This window comes from Myxine glutinosa, chromosome 4, assembly GCF_964187855.1.
Source record: "Myxine glutinosa chromosome 4, kmMyxGlut1.1, whole genome shotgun sequence".
Classification (NCBI taxonomy): Eukaryota; Metazoa; Chordata; class Myxini; order Myxiniformes; family Myxinidae; genus Myxine; species Myxine glutinosa.
In genome coordinates, this window is record NC_136264.1 from 104094817 (window position 1) to 104110304 (window position 15488).

At 50.5% G+C, this 15488-nt stretch overlaps 1 protein-coding gene across 1 annotated transcript in view; it reads left to right on the forward strand.

The window, feature by feature from the left end:
• Nucleotides 1-12114: 12114 nt before the first annotated feature.
• CTDNEP1 (CTD nuclear envelope phosphatase 1) overlaps nt 12115-15488 on the forward strand; it is a 73817-nt gene continuing 70443 nt past the window's right edge. Inside the window, exon 1 of the mRNA XM_068113072.2 lies at nt 12115-12380. Within this exon, the coding sequence (XP_067969173.1) occupies nt 12192-12380 (189 nt within the window). The 5' untranslated portion in view covers nt 12115-12191. The remainder of the gene's footprint in view (nt 12381-15488) is intronic.

Consider the following 15488-nt stretch of genomic DNA (forward strand, 5'->3'; position numbering starts at 1 on the left):
ATCGTGTTTTCTTTATTTTGCTGTCTGTGTGTACAAGTCTGGTGGTCAGAGAAGAGAATGCTGTGAAGATCATTATCATTTTTAGTTTCGCCATTTACTGGTAGCAGCTGTAATATGTCAATAAAGCACTTTTGTGATTATTATTTTTCATTTGATGTTTTTTGTTCATCTGGCCTATATACTATTCCATACCTAACCACACTTCGTGGTTGTTTGTTTGTGGGTATAACATGAGAATTTGTGGGAAAAGTTGTTGCAGTAGCTTTCTTCTTTAAGAAAAGGCAATCTATTATGACAGTCTGCATAATTGACCCTAAAGAACATGATTGCAAGCATAGTTTAATTCGAACTACTACCAGAGTAGCTGCCATACGGGTGATCTTTTTACAAACGTGTAATACCTTCTTGTAACACAAGGGTCCTCAAATATTTTTGATCGTGGGCCAGAACAGAAATTCCTTCACACCACATGACCAAAGACATTTTAAACAAGTAAAAGCTATATTCTGTGGACACCACCCCTTTAAAATATTCTTACATAAAAGTTTAACTATTTGCTCCTCATCCCCACTAACATTCTTAGCTCGGGCAATTAAGGTCGTTAATCATGAGCATTGCAGTAACAACTGAATAAAATTGATTGACAACAGTATACTACAGTTGCCACGTCACCTCACCATGTGGACTACAAGGGGAGATAAAGATATGCAGATGCACACCTGTCCTCCTTCGTGACTGGATGAGCACTGAGAAACGTGGCCGTGGATGGTAAAGATGGGAGGGGGGCATTTAGGAGGAGAATGTGTGCACCAAAATGTTTGAAATAATGGGTGTGCAATACTATGACATCGAATTATGCCTGCAGCAGTTCATCAAGGTCACGGAGAGCTTAGACTCAGAGGTATAGAACTGCGACTACCCTTCATTGTGACAAAATGGGTACTGACCAAGACGAACGTGGGTGGTGGAGAGAGGAGTAGGGTGGAGGAGTGCGAATGGCGTGCGAAAAATATTTTACATTTAGACACGCAATGATATGACACCAAATGATGGCTATGGCAGCTTGCAACGCCAGGCATCATATGAAGCCTTCGGCTACAAAAGGGTTAATACCAAATTAATTTTTTTGATAAATGTAGATTCACAGAGCAGCATGCTTAGGAAACACAGTCAGTGCAAACTACCTGTTTCACTAATTGTGATTGGGTACCTTTATAAAGAGGGGAATGTACTTGCATTGTATATTTTTGTTTTTCACAAGCAAATTTATCAATATAAAGTCGATGAACAAGTAATATTAAATCAAATGGACAATCAATATAATAGAGCAGGACTGTTCTGTCTGTCTGTCTGTCCAGCCATCCGTGAACTACTCCCTCAGTTTTTGGGATAGCCCTGCCAAACCTTGTGTGGAACCTTTTGGACCAGAAGAGAGAGTGCGATGGCGAGACGGCTTCTTTTTGCTCTCCTAGCTCTCGAATGTTCCACCACTGACATCACATTCTGTCCAATCACCAAGCTCTGTTCATCACTCTATGGCTCCTTAAGCAGGCACGAAGTTCAGGGCATGGCCTGTCAATTCCGGTCTTCCGAGGCGGAGCCTAGCCGTCCTTCGGGAATGCTCGTCTGGGTGGGGATCCTTTGCTGATTGTAATGTCCGGTTATACTGTCAGGCGATTATGGCTGTTGTAATGGCGGCCCTTTTTGATTAAATAAAAACGAAGGGAAAAATCACAAGGGGAATTACACACTGGGGGTTATCCTTAAGCCCTACCTAATTAGCATAGCTCCACCCCTCGTATGGAGACACATATATGATCTTATTCTATACAGATTCCTTACTTAGTTACATTGAGGTGGCCTTCCTCTTCACGTCACACGGTCCATGCCAATCTACACATTCCTAACTTTCCTCAGGTATTTCATGCCTACCCCCACAAATGTAACACTGTAATTTACATAAGTATTCAACGCCCTGAGTCAATACTTCATAGAAGCACCTTTGGCAGCTATTACAGCTTCGAGACTTCTTGGGTATGTCTGTATCAGCTTTGCACATCTGGATTTGGGGAGTTTCTCCCAATTCTTCCTTGCAGATTTTCTCAAGCTCTGTCAAGTTGTATGGGGAGCGTCGGTGAACAGTAATCTTCAAGTCTTTCCACACGTTCTCAATGGGATTCAAATCTGGGCTTTGGCACGGCCACTCAAGGACTTTCACGTTCTTGTTATGAAGCCATTCCATTGTTGCTTTGGCTGTATGCTTGGGGTCATTGTCCTGTTGGAACGTAAATCTTCACCGCCGTCTAAGGTCTTTTGCATTCTGAAGCAGGTTCTCCTGCAGTATTTGTCTGTATTTGGCTTCATTCTTTGTTTCCTCCATCCTTACGAGTCTCCTAGTCCCTGCTGCTGAAAGGCATCTCCATAGCATTTGGCGGCCACCACCATGCTTCACAGTAGGAATGGTGTTATATGGGTGATGAGCTGTGCTCGGTTTCCTCCAGACACATAGCTTTGCATTCAGGTGAAAGATTTCAGTTTTCATCACATCAGACCATATAATATTTTGCCTTGTGCTCTCAGTCTTTCCCGTGCCTTTTTGCAAACTTCAGACGTGCTGTCATGTGCCTCTTTATTAGGAATTGCTTCCATCTGGCCACTCTCCCATAAAGCCTAGATTTGTGAAGTGCTATAGAGACTGTTGTCCTTACAGCAGGCTCTCCCATTTCAGCCAAGGAACTCTGTAGTTCTGTCTGAGAGGTCATTTGGTGCTTGATCACCTCCCTGACCAAGGTCCTTTTTGCCCGGTTTCTCAGTTTGGTCAGACGTCCAGCTCTAGGAAGAATATGGGTAGTTCCACATTTTTTCCCATTTCCTCATGATGGAGCTCACTCTGCTCTTGGGAAATTTCAACACTCTAGAAATTGTTTTATACCCTTCCCCAGAGCTATACCGACTCACAATTCTATCTCAGAGTTTTATGGACAGTTCCTTATACTTCATGGTAGGGTTTATGCTCTGACATGCACTGTCAACTGTGGGACCTTGAATAGAAAGGTGTGTTTCTTTATAAATAATGTCCAGTCAGTTGAATTGGCCACAGGTGGACTCCAATCAAGTTGTAGAGACGTTTCAAGGATGATCAAAGGAAATTGGAAGCACTTGATCTCAATTTGAAGTGTCATAGCAAAGGGGTTGAATACTTATTGACATTATGGGGTATTATGCATTCAGTGTCTTCAGAAAGTATTCACACCCCTTGACTTTATCAAGGCCACATCTTGTTGTGTTACAGCCTGAATTTCAAAAAAATGGATTCAATTGAGATTTTTGTCACCGATCTACTCATAAGATCCCACAATATTTTTTATTTTAGAAATTTCAACAAATCAGATGGTTCTGTGTTTCAAAATAGAATTATTTTTTTAAACTTTCGAAAAAATAAAATTCCATTTTGACATTATTGGGTATTATGTATAGATCGGTGCCAAAAAATTGAATTTGAATCCATTTTAAATTCAGGCTGCAACACAACAAAGTGTGAAAAAAGTCAAGGGGGTTGAATACTTTCTGAAAGCACTGTATATGCAAAGCGTTCCTCCCTACACCATTCTTGCAGCCATTGGTTGACATCTATCGCTCTGCTATTAATGTTTATTTCCAAATCTTGGGAGAATCATAGAAAACACAACCTCACAACCCGTTGCTTTCAGCCGCTTACCCAATAACCTGTATCTATTTTTCAAAACCATCCAGCAAACTTTCCCTAAACAATTTGTTCCTGGGTGTACAACAACCAATCGACGATATCATTTACCCTTCTGTTACGTGCTCCTCCCCAAACCCCAGTCACTGTGTACCTCTGAGCCCCGAGAGGAGTCACGGCAGAAAGATGTGTTATTCTGTATGTCAAAGATCAATGGTGAAACCACACCAATTGTTACAAACAAACAAGAATTGTATTAAGATCACACAAGAATAACAGTACAATAAAGCGCGGTGTTACGCGCGCTGTTTGTAAACAAGGAGGAAGCGGACAACGCGGTAATTTGTAAGAGTCTTTATTCAAGAGCTCACTGTAACACTGAACTCTCAGGGCTGCGCGCCCCGTGTATATTGTGAGGCCACGCCTCTCTCCCGGGCGTGGCCCACCCCCATTCGGTGTGCGGGGTGATGTCACTATGTCAGTGCTTTCGTGTCCGCCACACGTGCCCCCCCAGAATCCCCGCGCACCTGAAGGGCCAGTTTGCGGGGCAAACGGATGACCTGGCTGAAGCGCCCCCTGGCGACTGGCGGCGTCTGGGTTGCAGGGATGCCATCTGGGATGCCTCCGGCTGCCCCTGGGATGGGTGCAGGACCGGGGGGCGGCGTGGCTGGGCGGTGCCGGGGGTCCGCCCGCAGGGGGGCGGCCCCGACGCAGGGGTCGGGCCACTGGCGGTGGATGGTCCACGTCGAGGTGGGCCGGCTTGAGGCGGTCCACAGAAACGCGGTCAGGAGTACCGCCGATGTCCAGGGTGAAGTGCTTCACCCCGGTCTCCAGCACGCGGAAAGGCCCGTCGTACGGGGGCCGCAGTGGTGTCCGGTGGGCATCGTGGCGGACGAAGACGTACTCCGCCGTGCGAAGCTCCGGGGCGACGTGCGTCGGTGGGTGCCCGTGGCGTGCCGTTGGCACCGGGGCGAACCTCTGGGCGGTCTCCTGCAGAGCGGAGCGCTGCTGTGCCGCGGACCATGGTGCCGTGGAGTCGGGGAGGAACTCGCCCGGCACCCGCAGCGGTTGCCCGAAGACCAACTCCGCCGCGGATGCACGCAGGTCCTCCTTTGGCGCCGTCTGGAGGCCCAGCAGGACCCAGGGGAGCCTGTCGACCCAGCCACCGTCGCGGAGGGTGGCCCGGAGCGCGGCCTTCAATGAGCGGTGAAATCGCTCACACAGGCCGTTAGCCTGGGGGTGGTAAGCCGTGGTTCGGTGCAGCCGGACCCCGAGCCCCTGCGCGACCACCCCCCAGAGCTCCAAGGTGAACTGGGGGCCGCGGTCGGACGAGATGTCTGAGGGGGCGCCGAACCGGGCGACCCAGGTGGCGATGAAAGCCTGCGCGACGTCCGCCGCCGTCGTCGACGTCAAGGGCACGGCCTCCGGCCACCGGGTGGTGCGGTCCACCATGGTGAGGACGTGGGTGAAACCCCGCGAGGGGGGCAGAGGTCCCACCAGGTCCACGTGGACGTGGTCAAACCGGCGTTCCGGCACCGTAAACGGGGCCAATGGGGCCTGGGTGTGCCGGTGCACCTTGGCGCGCTGGCACGCGAGGCACGTCCTGGCCCAGCCGCGGATGGCCTTCCGGAGGCCATGCCAGACGAATTTGTCAGCGATCAACCTTTGGGAGGCCCTCGCGCCCGGGTGGGACAGGCCGTGGATGGCGTCAAACACTTGGCGCTGCCAGCCCACGGGCACGATGGGGCGAGGCCGCCCGAGGGAGACGTCGCACAAGATGGCCGCGCCCGCGCCGTCAAATGGCACCTCGGTGACGCGGAGGCCCGTGACGGCGGTCCGCAAGGCCTGGACGTCGGGGTCAGTGGCCTGGTCCGCTGCCATCCGGGCATAGTCGATGCCGAGGTGGACTGCGTGGGCGACGGCCCGGGAAAGGCAATCCGCCACCGGGTTGTCCTTCCCCGCGACGTGCCGGATGTCCGTCGTGTACTCGGACACGGCCGAGAGGTGACGCTGCTGCCGGGCCGACCACGGCTCGGTGACCTTGCCCATCGCGAAGACCAGCGGCTTGTGGTCGACGAAGGCCGTGAACGCACGGCCCTCGAGCAGATGGCGGAAGTGCCTGACTGCCAAGTGAAGCCCGAGAAACTCGCGGTCGAAGGTACTGTAACGGCGTTCGGGCGGGCGAAGCTGCCGGCTAAAGAACGCCAGCGGTTGCCAAGATCCACGCACCCATTGCTCGTGCACCGCGAAGTCCGAGGCGTCGGTGGTGAGGGCGATCGGCGCATCGGGCGCCGGGTGCGCGAGCATGGTGGCATTAGCCAAGGCGAGCTTCACGCCCGTGAACGCCGCATCCATCTGCTCTGTCCAGGTGACGTCGCCTTTGCCCGGCTTACCTCGGAGAGCTTCGTGCAGGGGGCGCAGGAGCTGGGCGATACGGGGCAGGAACCGATGGTAAAAGTTCACTATGCCCAGGAACTCCTGCAGCCCCCTGATCGTGCGGGGGTGCGGAAACCCCTTCACCGCCTCCACCTTGGCCGGCAGGGGGACGGCTCCGTGCCTGGTGACGTGGTGCCCCAGAAAATCGAGTTCGGCGATGCCGAACCGGCACTTTGCAGGGTTCACAATCAGGCCATGCTGGCCCAGGCGTTCGAAGAGCGTGCGGAGGTGGTGTGGGTGCTCTTCGCGGGACACGCTGGCGACGAGGATATCGTCCAGGTAGACGTATACAAAATCCAAGTCACGCAGGACGCTGTCCTTCAGCCGTTGGAACGCCTGAGCCGCATTTTCAGACCGAAGGGCATCCGCAGGAATTCGAAGAGTCCGAACGGCGTCATGACCGCCGTCTTCGGGACGTCCTCCGGTCTGACGGGGACCTGATGGTAACCGCGTATGAGGTCCACCTTCGAGAAGAAGGACATGCCCGCCAAACGGGTGGAAAAGTCCTGAATGTGGGGGACGGGATAGCGGTCGGGGGTGGTGGCGTCATTGAGACGGCGATAGTCCCCGCACGGTCGCCATCCCCCGCCGGGCTTCGGCACGATGTGCAGCGGCGACGCCCAAGCACTCTCCGAGCGCCAAACGATGCCGAGTCGCTCCAGGGTAGCGAACTCCGCTTTTGCTACCGCCAGCTTCGTCGGCTCGAGGCGGCGTGCCCGGGCATAGACCGGTGGCCCGACTGTGGGGATGTGATGGGCCACCCCGTGCTTGACGGCCCCCGCCGAGAAGGTGGGCCGCGCGAGGGCCGGGAAGCCGGCGAGGAGGCGGGTGAGTTCGTCCGCTGCCGGAAGCGTACAGATCAACGTGGCCGGAACCGAACCGTTCAGCAAGCCGCTTGGCAAGCCGCTCGGTGAGCCACTCAGTGGGCTGCTCGACGAGCTGGGCAGCGCACAAGCGAGCGAGCTGAACATCTCGGCCTGGACAAGACGTCTGTGCTTTACGTCGACCAGGAGCCCATTTGCGCACAGGAAGTCCATGCCAAGCAATGCCATGGGCACGTCGGCGGTGACGAACGACCATCGGAAAACCTACCCTCCGAACCGCAGAGAGAGGCAGCGTTTTCCGTACGTACGGATGGGCGTCCCGTTTGCGGCAAGCAGCGTGGGGCCCCCGCCCGCAGCGTGCTTGTCCGACGTACCGGCAGGAATGACACTCACCTGTGCTCCTGTGTCGCACTGGTAACGGCGCCCGGATAAGGTGTCCGTGATGAACAGCAGGCTGTTTGAACGGCCGGCGCTCATTGCCACTATCGAGCGCCGGCCCGGGCGTTTCCCGACCTGTTGAAGGAGCATGGCGGATGACACTGTCGAGCCTCGTGGCCGAACTTGGCATGGAACCAGCACCAGGTGGTGGAGCTGGAGGAGTGCGGCTGGCTCCGCCAGGCCGGCGGAGTTGGCGGTGTTCCCCGCGGTGGCGGTTTTCGCCGCGGCGGTGGGCGGGGCGTGGCGGCGGCCACGAGGTGCGTATCAGCATGCTGCGTATGCTGTGTAAGCTGTTGCTGTGGATCAGCATCATCAGCAGCATCATCAGCAGCATCAGCCTCGAGGTCCGTGACGGCCGCACCGACTCTCGCCTGCGTGTCCGAAGCCGCGAAGTACCTGTCCGCCGCGGCGGCCAATGCTCGGGGTTCCGTTAGCATGGTCCTGGCCAACGCGAGGCGTACCTGTGCTGGAAGTTGGCGATGGAAAAGCGCCCGGAATAGAGAACCAGGGGCTTCGTCGCCCAACAGTGACAGCATATGGTCCATTCGGACCGACGGGCGCGTGTCGCCGAGCTCGGGGAGATCCAGGAGGCGGTCAGCCCGTTCGTCCTCCGTGAGGCCGAACGTGGCTAGGAGCAGCCGCTTGAGTGCCTCGTACTTGTGGCCGTCCGGTGGGTGGCGAAGGACGGACACAACTCGAGCGGCCGTGCCGGGCCCGGGGGAGGCGACGACATGGCAGTAGCGCGTGTCGTCGTGGGTGAGGCGCCGAAGCTGAAACTGGGCTCCGGCTTGGACGAACCAAACTTCGGCCTGGGCCTCCCAAAATTCGGGAAGTTTAATCGACATCACGTTGTTGGCCATGGCAATGGCGTCGTGTTTGGAAGGATCGCTACGGCAGATCCAACGTCGAGGGTCACCAGTAAAGCGCGGTGTTACATGCGCTGTTTGTAAACAAGGAGGAAGCGGACAACGTGGTAATTTGTAAGAGTCTTTATTCAAGAGCTCACTGTAACACTGAACTCTCAGGGCTGCGCGCCCCGTGTATATCGTGAGGCCACGCCTCTCTCCCGGGCGTGTCCCACCCCCACTCGGTGTGCGGGGTGATGTCACTACGTCAGTGCTTTCGTGTCCGCCACAACAACAACAATAGTAATCAATTGTACAAGCAATATATTTTCCTATGATGGTACCATCAGGTTCGTACAATATAACTCGCTGTGCTCCAAGTGAGCGAAAAGAAGAACATTCCCCCAATGTCTCTATTCTGACATCAAGCCAAAGTCGATCTGCTCCAGTGATCGTCAGAACGATGTCCAATCGAGACCAGAATCCCGTTCGGATGACAGTCACAGTCACGCGGCCAAAGCTGCGCAAAGGTGCCCTCAAGGCGACTGGGAAATCACACCCTCGGGTATGGACGTTCCACGGCTCCAAATCGGCGAACCGCAGATTTCCCACTCAAAAGCCACGTTACACACGCACACCAGATTAACGTCTGAATGCAGTGAAAATGGTTGAAGCGAAGTGAAAAACCTTGAGCGATGCGCAAATCCTGCGCGAGGTAAAAATGGCCGACGGCCCGTTCTCGTGGCGTAACGGCACTCTGATGATTCTCTCCAGAATCAACCGCAAAACCTGTCATGCAGGTTTATCTGTCACAGCGATGACAACTCTGTCGCAGGAATCCCTTTCCCGGGAAACTCAAAGTTCACTCGTGACTCTCGTTCGCCAACGTTCGCTCCAGACCTCAAAGCAGCTAGGCTTCTTGTCCGACTCACTTGCTCCGCCTCCTCTTCCTCCTCTTCCTCTTCGTCGTCGTCCGGTTCCGGTTTCATTTAAAACATTAATTTTTTTTACCTTTTGAAGATAGTAATCTCTATCTCCCTGAAACGACAACAATAATAGTACATGGAATCAAAAATGTTTACAGTGGATGAAAACCACAACAACGGAAGTGACGGATCCGTAACACTTCCTTTAATGTCCCTGACCTTTGCTCCTTCAAAACTGCACAGAACTCCAAGTCTACGATTGTTCTTGCAGAATGAAGAACCCACATATTTAATTGTCTCGTCGCCCAAAAAATGTCGCCCAGACCTCTTTCCAACCACCCTCTATTGCTGCACCCTGACCATTGCCTAAACTCGCAGCACCCTCACCATTGCCTTCACTCACTGCATCCTCACCATTGCCTTCACTGACAGCACCCTCACCACTGCCTTCACTCACAGCACCCTCACCACTGCCTTCACTCACAGCACCCTCACCATTGCCTTCACTCACTGCATCCTCACCACTGATTTCACTCGCTGCAACCTCACCATGACCTAAACTCGCAACACCCTCACCATTGCCTTCACTCACTGCATCCTCACCACTGATTTTACTCATTGTATCCTCACCACTGATTTCACTCACTGCATCCTCACCATTGCCTTCACTCACTGCATCCTCACCACTGATTTCACTCACTGCAACCTCACCACTGCCTACACTCACAGCACCCTCACCATTGCCTTCACTCACTGCATCCTCACCACTGATTTCACTCAATTGCATCCTCACCACTGATTTTACTCGCTGCAACCTCACCACTGCCTAAACTTGCAGCACCCTCACCATTGCCTTCACTCACTGCATCCTCACCACTGATTTTACTCATTGTATCCTCACCACTGATTTGACTCACTGCATCCTCACCACTGATTTCACTCACTGCATCCTCACCACTGATTTTACTCGCTGCAACCTCACCACTGCCTAAACCCGCAGCACCCTCACCATTGCCTTCACTCACTGCATCCTCACCACTGATTTCACTCATTGCATCCTCCACTGATTTCACTCGCTGCAACCTCACCACTGCCTAAACTCGCAGCACCCTCACCATTGCCTTCACTCACTGCATCCTCACCACTGATTTTACTCATTGTATCCTCACCACTGATTTCACTCACTGCATCCTCACCACTGATTTTACTCATTGTATCCTCACCATTGCCTTCACTCCCTGCATCCTCACCACTGATTTCACTCATTGCATCCTCACCACTGATTTCACTCGCTGCAACACCTCACCACTGCCTAAACTCGCAGCACCCTCACCATTGCCTTCACTCACTGCATCCTCACCACTGATTTTACTCATTGTATCCTCACCACTGATTTCACTCACTGCATCCTCACCACTGATTTCACTCACTGCATCCTCACCACTGACTTCACTCACTGCATCCTCACCACTGATTTCACTCATTGCATCCTCACCACTGATTTCACTCACTGCAACCTCACCACTGCCTACACTCGCAGCACCCTCACCACTGCCTTCACTCACTGCATCCTCACCACTGATTTCACTCACTGCATCCTCACCACTGATTTCACTCACTGCATCCTCACCACTGATTTCACTCACTGCATCCTCACCACTGACTTCACTCACTGCATCCTCACCACTGATTTCACTCATTGCATCCTCACCACTGATTTCACTCACTGCAACCTCACCACTACCTACACTTGCTGCACCCCCACCACTGCCTACACTGGCTGCACTCTCACCACTGCCTACACTCGCTGCACCCTCACCACTGCCGACACTCACTGCACCCTCACCACTGCCTACACTCGCTGCACACTCACCACTGCCTACACTCGCTGCATCCTCACCACTGCCTACACTCGCTGCACACTCACCACCGCCTGAATTCGGGAACTGTGATCTATAGTCTCTACCCATGCATCCTCACTTCGCAAAGGACGTGTGTGAGATGAACCAAAGCTAAAGCACATATATTAACCTCTTATGAAACCGAAGACAAATGGTGTCGGTACAGTATTACCCACAGAAATATGGTGGTTGAATGCCATCCTCAAAGCTCCCCACCCGAACAACCAAACAAGCCAAGTGGCGGGAATTGAGGCTATTAAACTATTAGTATTACGGTATTTGTATTAACGTACGGTAGTATTATTTTCATCTAGATGCATACTATTAATTGGAACCTTTTGAACGTACATTAAAACATTAACATTAAGGTATATATTCACTCATTTAAAAGAGGTTTCTTTGGTTTTTAAATCCATTAATATGGGATTGTAACCTTATCCTCTTGATTCCATATACATATTACGTGCGCATGTAGTTGATGGTGGAGAAATCGGAAAGTTTATATATGGGGGTGTTGGTCATGGAGTAATAAAGAAGAGTGGGGGAGAGAGAGTTCAATGGGAGGAAAATCTGTGTATCGTTTATACTTTACTCCCTATTCTTTATGCCACTCGTTTGGGTCAAAAGAGGGGTACCGTTTGCTAAATGTACGTGTGGTTCATAAAGGGTGTATATTGAACTTTATGCAGTTCGATTGATGCCAAAATATTACCTCTTCTTAGCATTTATTTAGTATTTTGTGAAATACGTCATACAGAGTTGAAAATTGATGGTCGCTCAGTGAGTAATAACATAATCGCTGAAGATTAAGAGTCGGAACAAAATAAAGGAGAAAGTTCCTCAGAAATGTTTGTTTCCGGTTGTTGTTTTTTTAAAATCAATGGTTGCACGGTCAGTGTGCTTTATGCCAGGAAACTCTTAAGGTTATTTTTTTCTATTAGACTCTGTTTTGAGGTGATTATGTGTGCATTTTGAAGATATCGACATGTTACGTGCGGTTTTGACGTGTGATTCCATCTTCAACACCAAGAAACGATCGACGATCTACTTCCGGGATTTCGTGACCCGGGTAACTTCCGATTGTGCCGTCGGTGCTGGGGCGGCGCGGCCGTGGCTTCATGTCGGCTTTCGGTGGTTCGAGAGGCAGGGCGAAGGGATACGTGCTCGTGGCTTCGGGCGCCTTCGCCATGAAGAAGTACGTGGTGCTTGCATTACGTACGGCCTTGTGTTCGCTGGCTCGTCTGTACGCGGCTCTCATGCGTCTCTGGAGCTTGGTACTGTACGTGTTGCGCCGACAAGTGCGAACGGTGGGTTTCGTTGTGGTGATGATGAGCCGATCGCTCGCGTCGTGTTGGTGCGTTGCGCGTTGTTCATGATCTATGGTGTTGCTTCGTGTATTTCAAGTTTGTTTGGAGAACCAATGGGCTTGCTTCGCCGTTGTCATTGCACCTTGAAGTGCTGCCCGGGTCTTCGTTGTTTGGGAGTGCTAAGGCCTTCCCTGTGACCTGAGCTGAATACAGGAAAGTCATGACGAGCCCAGTGACCTGAATACAGGAAAGTCATGACTAGGACCAGTGACCTGAATACAGGAAAATCATGACTAGGACCAGTGACCTGAATACAGGAAAGTCATGACTAGGACCAGTGACCCGAATACAGGAAAGTCATGACTAGGACCAGTGACCTGAATACAGGAAAATCATGACGAGCCCAGTGACCTGATTACAGGAAAGTCATCACTAGGACCAGTGACCTGAATACAGGAAAATCATGACGAGCCCAGTGACCTGAATACAGGAAAATCATGACTAGCCCAGTGACCTGAATACAGGAAAGTCATGACTAGGACCAGTGACCTGAATACAGGAAAATCATGACTAGCCCAGTGACCTGAATACAGGAAAATCATGACGAGCCCAGTGACCTGATTACAGGAAAGTCATGACTAGGACCAGTGACCTGAATACAGGAAAATCATGACGAGCCCAGTGACCTGAATACAGGAAAATCATGACTAGCCCAGTGACCTGAATACAGGAAAGACATGACGAGCCCAGTGACCTGAATACAGGAAAGTCATGACTAGCCCAGTGACCTGAATACAGGAAAGTCATGACTAGCCCAGTGACCTGAATACAGGAAAATCATGACGAGCCCAGTGACCTGAATACAGGAAAGTCATGACGAGCCCAGTGACCTGAATACAGGAAAATCATGACGAGCCCAGTGACCTGAATACAGGAAAGTCATGACTAGCCCAGTGACCTGAATACAGGAAAATCATGACTAGCCCAGTGACCTGAATACAGGAAAGTCATGACGAGCCCAGTGACCTGAATACAGGAAAATCATGACGAGCCCAGTGACCTGAATACAGGAAAGACATGACGAGCCCAGTGACCTGAATACAGGAAAGACATGACGAGCCCAGTGACCTGAATACAGGAAAGTCATGACGAGCCCAGTGACCTGAATACAGGAAAGTCATGACAAGCCATGTAATGATGGCTCATGATGCCCCATTCACCCAGTAAGTCCGCCACTGTAGAAATAGCCCAATATGCTCAGCTGATGCAGGCAAGGCCTTGCACACCGCCTTGACATTTGTAGGAATCTCTGCAGGAGTGCTGCTGTTTATCAGTTCATCGTTGTGTTGTTGTTGTTTATCAGTTCATCGTTGTGTTGTTGTTGTGTTGTTTATCAGTTCATCGTTGTGTTGTTGTTTAGCGGTTTGGGTGCCGGCTTGGGATCCTAGGTTCCAATCTCGGTCGGTCGCTGAATTAACACCAGGGGGATTGACTCAGCCTGGCATCCTTCCGAGGTTGGCAAATGGAGTACAAGCTCACTGGTGATTCCCTGTGTCGCAAGAGGCGACCAACAGGGTTGGCGGCAGGAAGGGCATCCGGTCATAAAACATTGCTTCAAAAAGGGTCCAAGGTGCCCCAAAAAAGGCCAACCTCGCTCTCTAAATGCGGTTCGCTGTGTTGTTGTTGTTGTGTTTATCAGTTCATCGTTGTGTTGTGTTTATCAGTTCATTGTGTTGTTGTGTTGTTTATCAGTTCATTGTTGTGTTGTTTATCAGTTCATCATTGTGTTGTGTTTATCAGTTCATTGTGTTGTTGTTGTGTTGTTTATCAGTTCATTGTTGTGTTGTTTATCAGTTAATCGTTGTGTTGTTGTTGTGTTGTTTATCAGTTCATTGTTGTGTTGTTTGAGTTCATTGTTGTGTTATTTGAGTTCATTGTTGTGTTATTTGAGTTCATTGTTGTGTTGTTTGAGTTCATTGTTGTGTTGTTATGTTGTTTATCAGTTCATCGTTGTGTTGTTGTTGTGTTTATCAGTTAATTGTTGTGTTGTTTATCAGTTAATTGTTGTGTTGTTTATCAGTTCATCGTTGTGTTGTTGTTGTGTTGTTTATCAGTTCATTGTTGTGTTGTTTATCAGTTCATTGTTGTGTTGTTGTGTTGTTTGAGTTCATTGTTGTGTTGTTGTTATGTTGTTTATCAGTTCATCGTTGTGCTATTGGCGGCAGGAAGGGCATTTGGCCGTAAAACATTGCTTCAAAAAGGGGACCAGAGTGCCCAAAAAAAGGCCAACCCCAGCTCTCCAAATGCGGTTCGTTGTGTTGTGTTGTTTATTTCCAGTGAAAATGTTATTTTTGTTTTTCTTTCTCAATCAAAACCACTTATTGTTCCATTATTTGATGTAGTTCTGCAGGTCTGAGCCGGTTTAACAGCTGGTCACTTTTCACCTCTCTGAGATTGCATTTCACACGAGACAAAGGACAGTGAGTGCCGGACGTTGACGTTTACGATTCCACAGTGATGCATACAGGACAGTACAGCGTTACGTAGCTTCGCTCTCAATATAATGTTACTTAAACCTTGTCGATTATGCTTTTCCTTTATTTTCTCAACTGATATCTGTTGCTTTAATTTCATTACATTGCTTTCGTTGTTGATTTAATTCCGCATCTTTTGTCCAACATTTTAATTTGATAAACGTTAATGCAAGATTTTGGGAAATGAAAGCATCGTCGTCACATTAAAATACGCAATTTGGTGTCTGTCTGTCTGACCACGATACATTCGGTTGTTGCTTATCCATTTCCAACGCAACTTGACAGGAGAACTAAGGGTCACATGATGGAGGTTGTAACGACTTCATTTACCCCCCCCCCCCCCTCCCTCCCCAAGGTGGTTTTCCACTTTGGGTGAAATCCGTGTTATCATATATAAATAGCTTTTCATGAGGAACCCCTACAAGAAGTAAACAAGAATGACCACACCACGGTCACAACCTGCGACAAAATCCTGTAACGGGCCGATTGGGAAATGCGCATTTAAAGAACTCTTAAAAGATGAACAGCGCGATTGGGAAACACATTTAATGTGCTATTGAAAAATTAACTCGAC